This window comes from Panicum virgatum, chromosome 9K (assembly GCF_016808335.1).
Source record: "Panicum virgatum strain AP13 chromosome 9K, P.virgatum_v5, whole genome shotgun sequence".
In the NCBI taxonomy this organism is placed as follows: Eukaryota; Viridiplantae; Streptophyta; class Magnoliopsida; order Poales; family Poaceae; genus Panicum; species Panicum virgatum.
The window spans coordinates 28,145,261-28,160,699 of NC_053144.1; the positions used below are offsets into that span (position 1 = coordinate 28,145,261).

Here is a 15,439-nt window from a genome sequence, read left to right on the forward strand (position 1 = left end):
CTCGCACCCCACGCAGCCCTGCTCCACACGCCGCTCTCACTAATGAAGGGTTGGACCTCCTTTATACTATATACCACTAGGTGGTGATATTGTGCATCGCAAAAGACCTCTATGAATTTATAACAATTTTTATATGTCGTGGTATCAATTTCATACTGTGGTCAATTTTTACCTTGAATTTTGTTAACCAATTGTTGTCCAATAGTGGAGGAGTCAGTTGAAGGAACATGTGTAGTATAAACATGTGTAGTATATACTACAAGCTGGAGCATTACGTAAACTGATTCTATTGCTGTTGTGATCAACTATTGGTCTGGGAGGCTTCTGCGCAGATCTCAATTTCATTGTCAAGCAATGTATTACTAGTTGAGAAATCCTATCCATGATGACAAAGTCAACGAGTATCAAACAACGGAAAAGATCATTCCTCAGCAGAATCGTACTGACAAAACATTGACCTTGAGAGATGCTGGCGTGCACGACCTTTACTACAGAGTCGAGCTGGACATGTTAGCTTCCTGGCGTGTTCTTTCCTTGACTTGTGCGACTTGAGACTGGCCGGAAGAACATCAGGGAAGGGGACCCTGAAACTTGTATCTGCAAGCTTCGAGAAGTTGAAATTTCCCCACGTAAAAGATGCAGACAGCATCCACCTGTCCATGAGCTAATGTGTAGTACTACTATCTGAAATTAGAAGTTGGGAAAGGGGAAAAGAGAAGAAAAGGTCAAGCTTGAGATGCAAGCTCGAGTGAGGGACAGTTACTGAGTTACGTAGCAGCAGTACTAATAAAGAGGAACAGAAAAGGTTGGGAGTAAGGCCGTGTTTAGATGTTTTGCAAAAAAATTTTGCGATAGAATCTTGCTAATTTGAAATACTAAATGAAGTCTATTTACAAAACTTTTTGCACAGATGGGTTGTAAATCGCGAGACGAATCTAATGATGCTAATTAATCCATGATTAATCAGTAATTAGCGGATGGTTACTGTAGCATCACTGTTGCAAATCATGGATTAAGTATGCTCATTAGATTCGTCTCGCGATTTACAGCCTATCTATGCAAAAAAATTTATAAATAGACTTCATTTAGTACTCCATACATGTGTCGTAACATTCGATATTACGTTTTTTTACATTTGCGGGGTTTATGAGTGGGAACTAAGAAGGGCATAAAAGTTGTTGCAATATCTGTCAGTACATGCATGGGATTGACTTTTTTATGCAGGCAGTAGGCGCAATGGGCCCTTTTGGTTACCGTTCTAGAAGTCCTAGAAAGGATTTTGACTACTAATTAGGGTGTCAAACAAATGCAATTTATAAAACTAACTCTAGAACTCTGCGTTAGGAACCCTGACGGTCTTTGACCGCATGATTAGAGAATAGTTACTATAGTATCACCGTAGCTAATTATCAATTAATTACCATTATTAGATTCGTCGAGAAAAGTTACACCCATCTATAAAAAATTTTGCAAATAGGTTTCATCTCCCATTACGCGTAAGAAGACACGGCCTTTTTTCGCTGTAGGCACAGTGTCCTCTGCCTTGTCCAGCATCTGATCTGATAGAGAGACATGAGCCAGCCAGGGCGTTCATGTCTGACGGCACTCCAAACCTGGTGAAGCGGCGAACATCGCCCTCCGTCCTTTTCCAAAGCATTGGGTCATGTGGATACGCTTGGCTGTGGCCTCGCGGCCTCGGCTCCTTTTGCCACCCTGCCCTTTGTATTTGTTTGCCTTTTGTCTACGCTGCGGGCGGCCTCTGGTTCGTCACGTCACGGAGCCAGTGATCTCGCAGAAAAGCCAGCGATCTTGCAAAGATCGCACATGACATGCATGAAAGGGACTCCCAGGAACGAGCAAGTTTTTTGCACACTTGTGTGCGCTTTACAGGCTCCTGAAAGCACACAACTACTTTTTCTTAAAAAAAAAAGCACACAACTACAGTGTTATCATTTGTTCAGGGATTAGCTACCTACCTCGCAGCAATCAACTACAGCATCATCATTTGTTTGCCCTGAATTAAAGAAATAGCAGAGCTGGTTTAGGTGCTAGGCAATCGATAGCACTGTATAACCGGGCCACTGTCAGCACTGCTCTACTGCACTCACTCTTGTCAGGCTTGTCCAGTATGAGTTTAGCGCAAAAAACCCCGCAGCGGGGTACTCTAACCGATGCGCTGCGCTACCGCAAGGCTTTTCATCCGCAATTTGCCACCGTGGTGAGGGGTCTGCTGCAAAACCTCCCCGCCACCGCTAGCCATCGCTCTGCGCCGTCTCTGTCTCGCCGCCGGGAGCCGCTGCTCGTTGCCTCTGTCTCGCCACCGGGGAGGACGGTCGTCTGCCTCCGTGGCCCCGCGCGGGCCTCGACCGTCGCCAACATGGCCCCGGGCGGATCCGGCGGCCCGCCATGGCCGCGAGGGAGAGGAGGGAGGGGGGCACCGGCGTGGACCAGTGGCGGAGCTAAGGCTAGTTGTTGGGGTCCGCCGACCCCGACGAAATTTTGATAATCCTATATAAAATTACTGTTCATTATTGTTTTTAGTGTTAATGACCTCGTCAAAAATTGATGATGCCTCCGGTGGCCGTAATTTCTAGCTCCGCGGCCATGACGTGGACCCGCCATGGCCGCGGAGGGAGCTCGCCGTCGCCATGGCCGTGGAGGGAGGCCCGCGGCTGAGCTCGGAGCTCCCAGAGCTCCAATGTCAAAGCAGCTGGAAACTCCGTATGACGAGGGTTGGTCCAGTTTTTTTTCCAACGGGGTCCAAAAAAATTCTTATATCGTGTAGCACAGCACTACTCTGGCTGGGGATGGCAAAGAAAAAGACCACGACCCGGTACGGCGCCCTCGATGAACCTTCTTTGGGCCTGCGGAATCCTCTTGGGCCCAGCACAGCACTGCCGATGAAATGAGTTGAGTGGTCTGCTGTAGGAAACGAGGAGTCGAAGATCTTCGCCTGAAAAAAAGTTAATTCGGTTTTGCCAAATTTACTTTATGTATGAATATACTCCTATATAGGAGTGTCATCCAAAATCGAGCTACGCCGACATAGCTCCGTCATTTCACCATGATTTAGTTGGTGACTTGAATTTGGTCAGTTCTTCTCACCTCCATAGTCCCCGAGACATGGAGAACACCGGTTAACTGAACACTACAAACAAGGATTTCTCCATGTCTCAGGGCAACAGAATTACTCGAGCAGGAAATGCCCACGTGACTACACATACTCGTTACTCGATCAAGGTAAGGCACAGCAATTACCCGCAAAAAAAACAAGAAAGCTAAGGCACAACAGTGGCTTCATGGCCCAACCCAAAATGTTGCAACGCAAGACAGTTTACCGATTTCTTTGTGGTTATCAGTCCTAGCAGGACAACGTTTTCTCATCCTTTCCCCCCCTCTCTTCTTTCTACTGTGAGTAATACAAGGATAGCTCATTTCGCCCTTCATCTCTAAGCCTGCAGCGGCAAGCAGAGGCGAAGAAAGGAAGGATCCTCTGCCCCAGCTGCCTTGCCCTTCCCTGCCTACATCATGACATGTGCATGTGCATGCACCTTAGTACGGAAAATAGTTTATTCCTTTTTTTTACAAAAATGCTGAAAGGTGGGTTGGAAAATTCAGAGAGAAAGAATACGCCGCGGTACTACTTGCTGCCAAAGTGCAAATTGGTGGTCGGGAAATGGGCCACTAGGGCCATGGCCCTAGACGTGGTTTATTTTCTCTACGCCATACAATACTGTGCCAGGAGCGGAGCTGGGCCGCCTCAGCGCCTCAGCTGATTGGACTTGCTTTGCTGGGCCTCTTTACTTAGGCGACATCCTTTTTCGATTTTTTGCCAAAATCTTATACAACACCTAAAAACGAATGGAGGGAGGATAATAAAAGGTTGTGGGACTTTTATGTTCTATTTATTCTTGCGTTAGATTCCATGAACTCTAAACCCTAAAATGCAAATGAACAAAAAAGATAAAGAAATATGGAATATCTTTTGGTCCACAGCTAGTTATTAAGTTTCCGTGTAGATTTAATTTTTTTTGTTACTCAATGTACAATTTGAGTTTAGCTTTGAAACTTTATGCAGAAATATATACACATGGTGGCAACAATGTAAATTGCAGGTGAAAATTTTCAAACTTCTATTTAGGCACGACTAGGGATGGTAAAGGGCCAACATTTTGAACTAAAAAATTTAAGGGTTGTGTCCTAAAATGACTGGGATCTAATCTTATACAATTTTGAACTAAAAAATTTAAGAACCTTGTTGGGCTGTGAAGAAGTCACTAGGGTCATAACCCATTACCACCCCTAGGCACGACACGGCGGGAGCACAAGAGATGCTCTCTTCTTATCACAATCATTAAACGGAGTAACTTTGTGAAACTTGTTCACGTTTGGTGATCGATCGACTAATTTACTCGAATACCACGCATCAAAGGTAACTAATAATAGCCAATATATAAGTCAACTTTTCAATTAATTCATTTCTTGATAATACGTTATTATTGCGAATTGATTAAATCAAATGGGCGTACTGCACAGCTTGCACACCGTACAGTGTGTCTGTACAAGCTGTCTGTTTCGTAGGCTCGAAGATGAGGCCCACATGCCAAACACCAACCGCACACCACAGAACTGCTACTACCCCATACGTCAAGCTCCCATCCACATCAGCGTTCATCCATTGAAATAAAAAAGAAAAAAGATATTCCAGTTATCCTCATCACCGGCACAGAAAATAGGAATCAATTAAACATGTATCTATTAATGTCCATTTCATAGTAGATCATCCACACAAGTGCCATGAGAGAGAGAGAGAGAGAGAGAGAGAGAGAGAGAAAGGAGAGAATTGCAAGGTTTCAAAGTGCGAAACTTGTTGGTACTCACAAGGTACCACACCAATCCTATACACAATAATATCACCACTGCCTCACAAATGTAATCACCTATATATAAATATTAAACAGAAAAATAGTGATCAAGGAAAAATTAAATAAAAAGTGAAATGGGAAAAAAAGAGGAAAAAAAAGCTTACTACTTGAATCCAAAATCTACCTAGACTGACACATGACCCATCCAACGTACTCCAATCATTCATGGCTCATTCCTCCTCATCTTAACTCAAAGCGGATCATCCCATCACTTGCTTCATCACATCAATTTGTTCAACAACTAACTCATTCTGATATCGGCGATCTCTCCTCCTGCTGGCCTCGATCGATGCCAACAAAATGGAGAGCAGCCACACCGATCGATTACTCTTAGTTGAATGTATCCGGTGATCAGATTCATTCGTGACACGCATGCATTGTCTCGATCAATCATCCTCGCGCGGATCGGAGGATGTGCGAGCGATCACTGGAAGTTGTGGTGGCCGTCGGCCCAGGGCCAGAACGGCGGCTGCTCGTCGACGACGGCGCCGCAGAGGAGGCTGCCGAAGCTGCCGGCCGCCCCCGCGGCGGAGGGCGTGTCGGCGGCGGCGCCGTGGCCGAGCTCCATCTTGGGCGCCGCGGCGGCGGCCGGGGACGGGTGGCCGCTATGAAGGAGCTGGTCGACGGCGGCGGAGGCGTAGAACGGGAGGCCCCGGTGGCTGTTCATGGCGGCGGGGCTCTCGTCGGCGCCGGGCGCCGGCGCCGGCGGCCTGGAGATGTCGAGGTTGATCTCGGAGCTGTTCTCGCTGCGGTTGCTGCAGGACGCCTCCGTCTCCTTGACGTTGAGGTTGATGAGCTCCGACGCCGCCTCCTGCCTCTCTCCTCCGCCGCCGCCTCCGCCTCCCTTGAGCGCCATGACCTGCACGCGGACCAGCTCAGACGCATGAGGACATGGACAGAATGGGAACGGCCCGGTGGGCTCGGGAAGGGAAGACGGTGATTGGTAGATCGAGTGGCTAATCATGCTGCATGCACCGCAGGAGAGAGAGAGAGAGAGAGAGAGAGAGAGAGAGAGAGAGAGAGAGAGAGAGAGAGAGAGAGAGAGAGAGAGAGAGAGAGAGAGGGATGCATGGGTGGCCGACAGCAGGCGCAGCGTTCATATGGCCGGCACCGATCCCGACACGCGCACTTTCTGCAGACGACGCTGAAACCCACATGGATCCTATCTATCAGCTACTGCTAGCTAGCTCCCTATGCCATGGATCTGTACTCTATATCTGCATCCACCATGCCCAATCAATCACGCATTCTGACACCCAAGAACAACCAAGATCGATCCAAGAACCGTGCATGGTGATCTTGGAGTGACTGCTAGCTAGCTGCTGATCAAGATCCAAGAGCTAGCTAGCGACAAGAAGATATATGATGGAGAACAATCAACAATGGCTACTAGCCTACTAGTAGATCCCATATTCCCTCCCGGTGCTTGCGTGTGTTAGATCGATGATTTCTTAGATCTTGTGCCGCGTGGGCATGGGCATGGGCATGGGCATGGCAAATTGGCAATGGTTCCCGCGGCAGGCAGGCGTACCTCGGCGTGGAGCTTCTTGTTGTGGGCGAGGAGGGCGTCGTTCTCGGCGCGGGCGGCGTCGAGCTGGCGGCGGAGCGCGTCGTAGTCCTTCTCCAGCTGCTTCGTCTTCCACCTCGCGCGCCGGTTCTGGAACCAGATGGCCACCTGCCGGGGCTGCAGCCCCAGCGCGCGGGCCAGCTGCGCCTTCCGCTCCGGCTCCAGCTTGTTGGCCACCTCGAAGCTCCGCTCCAGCGTGCGCACCTGCTCCACGCTCAGCCGCCGCTTCCGCTCCCCGCCGCACCCGCCGCCCGCCGCGGCGGAGCCTTCCTCGTCGTCCGACCCCGCGCCGCCGTCCTGCTGCTGCGGATCCGCCGCCGCCGCGTGCTGCTGCAGGCTGTTACCGTCGTCGCCCGCGCCGTCGGGGTACATGAGCTTGCCGAGGCCGCCGCCCAGCATTGGCGGCGCGGCCATGGCGCCGCCGAAGTCGTGGAGGAAGGGGCTGACGAGGGCGGGGGGAGGGGGAGCGAGGAGATGGTGCGCCACCTCGTGCTCGTGGTGGCCGGCGTCATGGTGGTGGTGGTGGTGTTCCTGCTGCTGGGGATGGTGAGGGAGGGGCTGCTGCATTTGGAGCAGGAAGTTTGCGGGGAAGAAGGAGGGGGCCATGCCATTGGTGGCCATCGGCTTCATCACAGGAGCGGGAGGAGCATGGGGGGAGTATATCAATCGCAGAGAGAAAGAGAGAGGGAGGTTGGTTGAGAGTGTGTGACAGAGAGGCAGAGGAGGAAGAGGGGAGCAAATGGAAATATAAGATGGATATTTTTTCCCCTCACATTATTTTTATTAAAAAGAGATATTTTGTGAGCCTATAATTTATTGTAAACAAAACCTATCACTAAATCTATAAAACTAGTTATTAAAAAGAAAAGGAAACGAGAGGCAACACTTAGCTAAAATGTGTTGGAGTTCTAATTTGTCGACGATTATTACAATACATTAGTAGATTGTACGTATTATACATTCAGGTTTCGACCTTTCACATGCATCTCCACCTTTGGAAAAGAATAGTGCTGAGGAGAGGAGGCGATTAAGCATGCATGTCTCCTACCAAGCTCTTTGTAAAATGACTCCTAGCTACTAAGCATTGAATTTGTGAAGCTATATAATTAGATCTGTATCACCCATCACCATACCCTAACTGACAAATTAAATAAAATCTTTGAAGCTGTGATAGATCATACACGCATGCACGGTGAAATTTTCTTCAATTTGTCAAGAGCAAACGGTGGGGCAAGAGATGGCCCATAAAAATTACAAGTGAAGCAAGGCCACTAGCTACTACCGCCATCGGCAATCAGACACCCACCGCGCCCCTCCTGGCTCCATCGATCTGACACGTCATCACGTACGCCATGGCATCCAGCTCCTCCTGCGGGCCCCAAAGGAGCAGAGCAGTCGTACCAGTAGGTCCAGTACCAGTGCAGCTAGCGCTTGCTCCGCCTGCGAACGTACGCACGGTTTCCTTCTCCTCCTCCCATGCTGTACCAAACTACCAACCAACCACACACCGCCGACTGTGCGTGTGCTGTACCACGACCATGTCAAGCACCCACCGCCCTGCGTACGTACGTGCAGAGAACAAAACTGAAAGTTCCAACAGTGCCCTAGTTGGATAATTAATTAATTGTCTGTTATCTCAGACTTTGTTAATTGTTACATTAAACTCGTTCATGGTATAGAACAAATTAAAGATCTGAACACCTAGGCCTTGTTTAGATCCAAAATTCAAAATTCCAAAACTAATTATACAATTTGCTTGTAAATTGCGAGACAGATCTAATGAACCTAATTAGACACTAAATTGCTACAGTAAAACTACTTCCGGGATTTCCTTCTTCTTCTTTTTTTACATCAAGCTAAGGTAATAACAATAATCCTTGTGGATGTACTCACAAGGGGCCCCACATGGCAGAGGGTGACACTGCAGGGGCATGTGTTACATGCTGCTGGTACGCTGCTGTTGTATTCACTCGTATATATGTAGCTAGGCGCCGCGTGCACATACATAAAAAATAAATACTACTGGTCCAGGTGGTGCGTGGTCATTATTCTCTGACAGAGTAAATCCCATCCAGTCCAGTGCGCTGGGGGATGGGGATGTATCTTCTTCCAAAGTCAGACCATTATTTTACCGCATTGACCACGGCGGCGGCGATGATGTTGCAATCATGCAGGCCTGGGCAAGCTTTTGGCAGCTTAATCCTGGATCGAAAAGGGGCGATTAGTAGTAGTAGTAGTAATTAATAAAATAGGCGAGGCCGGAGATTCTTGCATGTGTTGAGTTGGCGTGGTTGCGGCCGCTGCCGCCCTGCACTTGCAATATTCTTGCGTATGCGCCATGCGGGTGAGCGCCCGGGAGTTGCTGGCGGCCATGTGAGGGAGGGGAGGAGGCAAGATCGCTTTGGAGAACCTTCCATCTAGTTTATTCTCCTGCAGCTAGCTGACCACTTGCTTCACACCCATCTCCTCACTTAGTTTAAGTGCATTTTGTCTTCTGAGGAAACATAAAAAACTCATTTTGATATGTACATAGGCATAGGCATAGGCATGTTGACATGTTGTATATAGGAATACAGTGCATTGGTTCATCAATATAATCCAACGGATTTGCTTAGAACACAAGAAATTCACATGAAAACAAATCTAACGTTGTTCATCATCTAGGCTAGGCGTCGAGCGATAAATGCATACACTTTCTTGATGTTTGACATACATGTAGTACATAACAAAGTTCTTTAATTTCAGCGCTCTTTTATTGTTTATTGCGATTATTACGATTCTTTAGTTGGCGCGAGCCATTTCTTTTGGCCCGTGGAGGGGCGTTGTGGGAACATACTTGTGTAGATACTCATACTTTTATTTTCCCTCAGGATTTCGGAACATGGCAGCGGATGTTCAAGTAGTGGAGTGGAGTGGGGTGGGATAGGAAAGTACACGGAAGGAATTGGAGGAATGAGCTGGACAGAGAGAGAATCACAAGAAAATACCATTAAAAAAACAGGGTATAGACTTTTAGAGCGAGGGCTGCTGGCCATGGATGGTTTTTTTAAGAGGAGGGGAAAGCTGCAGGAATCTAGGGCAGGATGGGGGTGGGGCCCCTCATCCCATGGAGGAGGGCATGCAGGCAGCAGGGAGATGGTTACTACCTAACGCGTGCACAGCTCTACTGCCGCGCGCCTGGCTCGCTGGAGATTCGTGTTGCTGGAGGAAGCCATGCATGGTTCGTTCTTTCCGGATGCTGATCCCATGTTCTCCTGAAATCTAACCTTAGAGGATAAAATTCTGCTAGAACTACTGCGATCGAGCTCTACATTTGTATATTACCTTCGAACATACAAGGGAATCACAGGTTTATTTTTTTATGTACATCGGTACCTTTCATTTTTGTTAAAGGTAATGTCTTTTTTACGGCCAGCCCTGAGTTAGCACTTAGCACTACGGCACAGCAGGTTAAATTAACAATCGACCCCGCCGGCGGTGGCACATGCAAATGATTTTGAAACTTAAAATATTATAGTTCATAAACTATCCATCAAATTCAAATTTCGATTGCACAATATTATATCTCTTTCGATGAGACCTTCAAAACAAGACCATATGTTTTGTCAATATTTTTCGAAGACACATAAATTGCTTTACGTACAATGGAAAAATACCAAAATAAATTAGTTAAAATGCTCAACTGATCTGCTAAAGTTGCCTACTATTGATTATGCAATAAATATTCACCTACCTAAGTTGTTTATCCTTATTCACTTATGACACCAAACAATCAATATTCACAATATGAACACCAATATCCACTTACCTGAACTCAGGCATGCGAAGAAACATTATGTAAATCCATAAGATATTTTCGTAAAAATCACAAGCAAATTAGAATTTGATGCTTTTACTGAAATAAACATAACTGTGCAATCGGATTTTGATTTTGATGCTCGATTTCGAAACTATAATCTTTTTATCTTCAAAATTATATGCATGCACTTTTTTCTTCTCTCCTTGCCCCTCCCATGCATACACACATCCATTGAGAGAGCGTCCGCACTACTGGTCTAATTTACAGAATTAGACCTTTTATTGTCTTAAAATGTGGTTTAGCGACCTTTTATTTTCTTTTGGCTACAAATATGAAAATTCTGAATTTCCCATTCAAAATAGTCTACTTGATTTGCCTTGAGAATATAACAACTTGTGAGAAGATATTCCATGAGTGAATGATATTTATATGATACTGCCATCCTAAACGATAAATAAGAAAGAACATATATGTGTGGAATTCAGACGCCATCGGAAGCAGGCCCCCATATTGGTCCCAAACCGACCACCTACTACTCGCCCCTTTCCTTTAATTTCAAACTTGCAACCAATGGAGGCACAAGGGCATGGAGTACTGCAAAACCGAGGACCATATATGTGGACAGCACAAACCTAACTGCCAAGATAACTGGGACCATGAATATGCCACCTTTTTTTTTATTTTTCCCTCCTTGAGGACTCTACAACGTCCTATTGCGCACCTGTGCTGAACCTTTTCATGCACTCTTTTTCTTTCTTATTATATAGAAGAATGACGAGCTAAATCATAGTGGCATTTGTATATTTTGGAGGTGATTGTGACTCCATGAAGCCTAGTATTTGTGTGTTTATAGAGGTAGTATAATTCAATCATATATTGTTTGGAACTTGCGCATCTATTTTGTATGTGGAAGGAAGAGCAATTTTTAACACTTAACAATGGGAATTGAGAGGTAAATTTTGTAAATTTATTGGTTGACTTCCATTTTAATTCCTAGATATTTGCAATTAGTCCGTAAAAAGGATGAGTGTCAAAATTGCAAGGATAAATATACAAGAACGGCGCTACATATGGAAACAATAATTCTCGTATCACTTCCAATATATATTAATTAACCCACCATCAATTCCGATGTGGGTTCACCATATATGCATGCAGGATGTGCAAACATGTTTGAACATGAAAGAGATGGTTTTGATATAGATCCTATATAATACACAAGCTGCCTCCATGATGCAATGGTGAAACGACAACAAGTACATGAATCTATGCACATAATTGCATGACCCTCGTAAGTAAGCCATTCCATTAATTTGGGATATTCCTTTAGCTCCTTGCACTCAAACAGTTGTAGTACATAGTTTGGCATATTCTGGCCTTGACTACAAAATATTTGGAGAGAGAGAGAGAGAGAGAGAGAGAGAGAGAGAGAGAGAGAGAGAGAGAGAGAGAGAGATGCCTCCAAATCTGACGAGCCATCATCGTTACCCATTCCTCTCGCACCAGAATCTCTCTGTGCACATCATGTGCGCTGCATGCAGGCTATAGGCCCAGTTTTGCACGTTTCCAAGGCAAATGAATCCACTCGATGCAGCTGTATGGGAGGCTCATGTGGGCTCTCATGCTACATGACCAAAGACAGTGACAGACTGATCGAAACGAGCGACAGCAACTTGCATCGATGCCTTTCAAAGTTTCAATTTCTCGGCCCTGAGAGAGGAAAAAATTAATGTGTGCATAGTAATGTAGCAGGGGCGAAAGATCTGCTGCCTGCGTCAAGCTGTCAACCATGTATCGACGTACACACATGCATATATGTTGCTGCCTTTCGTTGGATCCATCAGGGACCACATGATAAACCAACGGCCAAGATCGTCCAAACGTTGCTCCATTAGAAATCACATGTTGAAGCCCGCCTCAAGAACAAATCCCATCCATGTCCCACAAGTAATAAACCATATTAGATAGAGTTTTTCCTTACATCATACTCCTTCCGTATTGTAAATGGAAGTCGTTTCGGACATCGACACGGTTTTCAAAAACAACTTTGACCACTAAATTTTTACTACAAAAAATTATAAAATATAGTCACATATACTTTGCAAAACTACACTTTTATATTTTCAAACTCAACCCAAAAGAATTTATTTATAGTCAAAGTTTAAAATATTTGACTTAAGGCAAACTCAAAACGACTTTCTTTACAATATGAAGGGAGTACACTTTATGTTTCATTTCTAGCCAAACATAGATGGAACTTTATAGAGTGTGTAACCTTGCTTGCAATACATTACTTCACTTTTACCGACACGTCACTACTAGAAAAATGAGCTTGTCAGTGTTTAACCGCTAAGCTCTCCGAGGGAAATCTCGAGGAGATTGATTGTAGGCAGAGACACGCCGAAATCAGAACACGATGATGCAAGGAACACAAAAAATTAGACAGGTTCAGGCTGCCGGAGCGTAATACCCTACATCTTGTGTGTTGGTTTGTATTCCCTCAGAGGATTGATGTGTTTTGAAGGGGTCCCTGCCCGCCCTAATATATTCCGAGGGGACAGGATTACAAGGAAAGTCCTAACCGAGTACTAGTAGAGTCCTACTACAACGAGGTCGAGTAGTTTTCTAGGCAGGTGTTCGAGCCTACTCATGAACTCGTTGAAATCATGGTTAAATTTTACCTCAGGAGAATCATACTCCTTGGCATTGAGGGTGTCCTCAGATAACTTGATGCAAGCTAGCAATGTATTATCGATTCGATCTAGATGAGTAAAAATATCATCCGAAAGATGACCACATGATTTTGTGTTGTGGGACTTTTGACGCGTGGTATGCCAAATTCATCTAGAGTACTTTGTGTGAGGTTGACACACTCGTCAAGCTTATTGGTCACGCGATCGATTCCATCGAGTAGATCGGAGTTGTCTACTTGGGTTTGAGCCGTTGATTCTGGATCGGTCTAGTATCTTTTGATTAGATCAAAATTTTCTTCCTCCTAGATATTTTTAAGAGGGTTTTGCATAGTGGCAGCTTGTGCTGCTGGATTTGGGCAAGGTCCTCATCGGCGTGGTGCGATCCTGCATCTTTCGGGTCAGCGATATGGCTAGTAAAGCCACCAGATCCATCTGCGATGCAGATCCAAATTTCGAAGGAAAGGATGGTGTCGTTCTCTAGGATGTTGTTGAAATTGGAAGAAGCCATTGAGTTCGTCGAGAGATCGTCGGAGACGCGCCCCATGGTGGACGCAAGCTGTCGATGTTTTACCGTCACATCTACCTAGGGATACCCTTAGGTAGATGAATGATCGTGGGAAGACGCCGGGATCAAGAACACGATGGTGCAAGCAACACAGTGGTTTAGACAGGTTCGGGCCACACGGATGCGTAATACCCTACGTTCTGTTGGGTGCTTTGTATTCCCTTGAATGTAGATGGGTGCGTATGCGCTAGGGTATGGAGCGTTCTGCCCCTGGAGGGGTCCTTGCCCGCCCTTATATAGGCTGGGGGAGTAAGGTTACAAGGAAATCCTAGATCGGTATGAGTCTAAGAGTCTCCACCGAGTACTACTCGGGTGGTTTCTTTCTAGACTAGCTCTAGATCTATCCGACTAGTTACATAACGAATGGGTATGAGACATGCCCCCATCCTATATCTGGTACTGAGCCGTGGCATGTCAGGTATCCCATGGCCCCGGGTCTGACAACTCGTGAGCTCAGCTTTACCTTGCGCTTAGGGGTATGTAATATCCTTATCCCCATCAAATTTCTTATTCATCCTCAGAATGTTAGTGAACTTCTTATCCTCCATACGTACATTATGCAAATTTTTCCATAAAAGTTATGCATTTATAAATTAACTTATCATTTTTTTCAAACAGGACTTACCAGCACTACATTATTAAATTAGGAGGTGCTTATCCCACCAAGAACAAAGAAGAAATGATTCTACGCACAAACTACTCATGCCACAAGAAACCTTCATTTTTCGTGTACTGCGGGTATTACTTGTGCGAGCATCTCAGGGTGCAAGGGAGATACATAATAACTTATCCTGAACATGTAAGTGACTACTCTTTATTAGAAATAGATGTATATGTGTTACATTATTTTTGTGTATATCTAACTTACTTTCTCCATGAATTCTCATTAATTGCAGGATAATCCCCCAAGCAACAAAGGGCAACTCCATGAGAGACAACATCTAGAAGTAGTGACCGATTTATGCCGTTTTTATTATGCATGAAGTGATCAAGCCAAGGGGAATATTTTTTAATAAAGACCATGAATTAGCAACAGAGCCTAAATATCTTGGTCTTCATGAGTGGGAAAACAAGAAGCACCGTGTCTCCTCTAGTAGCGTTGGTAAATAGGAGAAAAACATGCATTCGAACTTCAATTTTAATGATGTACAATATTAATTATGCTTTGTAATGATATATGTGTGTGTTTTATTTCTACATAATTTAATTTTACACGCGTAATTATTTATATTTATGAAATGTGTTCCATGTCGATCATTATGGCATTTGATCGTGAACTAGTTTGATAGAATAAAATTGCGGGAATCCAAATTTCAAAAATACCAGAAAACAAATTCGAATAATTAAAATTCAAATAGCTGAACTTTTTGGTGTACTGGAAAAATATTTTTAAGGGCGGGTCACCCCTCACTCGCCCCTAGAAATGCATTTGCATGGGCGATTCACCGTCCAACCCGCCCCTATAGCCATTTCTAGGGGCAGGTTGGGGGTGAACCGCCCCTGTAAATGGGTTTCTAGGGGAGAGCAAGGGGTGACCTGGCCCTAAAAATACATTTTTAGAGACGGACAACGTACCTGCTCCCGCAAACATCTATTATTAGCTGCGGAAAGAAGGGGTGGGTGCGGCGTCCTCCCTTAAAAATTCTGTTTCACCCGCCCCTTCAAATGTTTTATGCGGTAGTGTAAAAAAAATTGCATTCCACAAGTCCATTACTAGTCCGGTGGAAGTAGTGACATCCGTTATTCAAGCTGATTTTTGCGGATTTTTTTTATTTTTTTTTCGATTTATCAAAAATATATGTCGTTATAATTTTTTTTTTGCAAATATGTCACCCTGCCGCCGGTTCGTTTGGCGGTAAGGAGCTACCGCCGGTTCATCCGGCGGTAAAA

General features: G+C 45.3%; 1 protein-coding gene across 1 annotated transcript; it reads right to left on the reverse strand.

Moving 5' to 3' along the window:
• Positions 1-4,827: 4,827 nt before the first annotated feature.
• On the reverse strand, positions 4,828-7,230 carry LOC120651113 (homeobox-leucine zipper protein HOX23-like). Its single transcript, XM_039928488.1, has 2 exons — positions 6,457-7,230; positions 4,828-5,784 (listed from the first exon to the last, which is right to left on the reverse strand). The coding sequence occupies exons 1-2, from the start codon at positions 7,120-7,122 to the stop codon at positions 5,350-5,352; spliced, it is 1,101 nt and encodes a 366-aa protein (XP_039784422.1). The 5' UTR covers positions 7,123-7,230; the 3' UTR covers positions 4,828-5,349.
• Positions 7,231-15,439: the final 8,209 nt, after the last annotated feature.

Bases quoted from the DNA above. Each gene is read 5' to 3' on its own strand.
- LOC120651113 (XM_039928488.1), bottom strand. From the start codon at position 7,122: ATGAAGCCGATGGCCACCAATGGCATGGCCCCCTCCTTCTTCCCCGCA. The intron at 5,785-6,456 runs GTACGCCTGCCT...GTCCGCGTGCAG, and splicing joins ACAAGAAGCTCCACGCCGAG to GTCATGGCGCTCAAGGGAGG.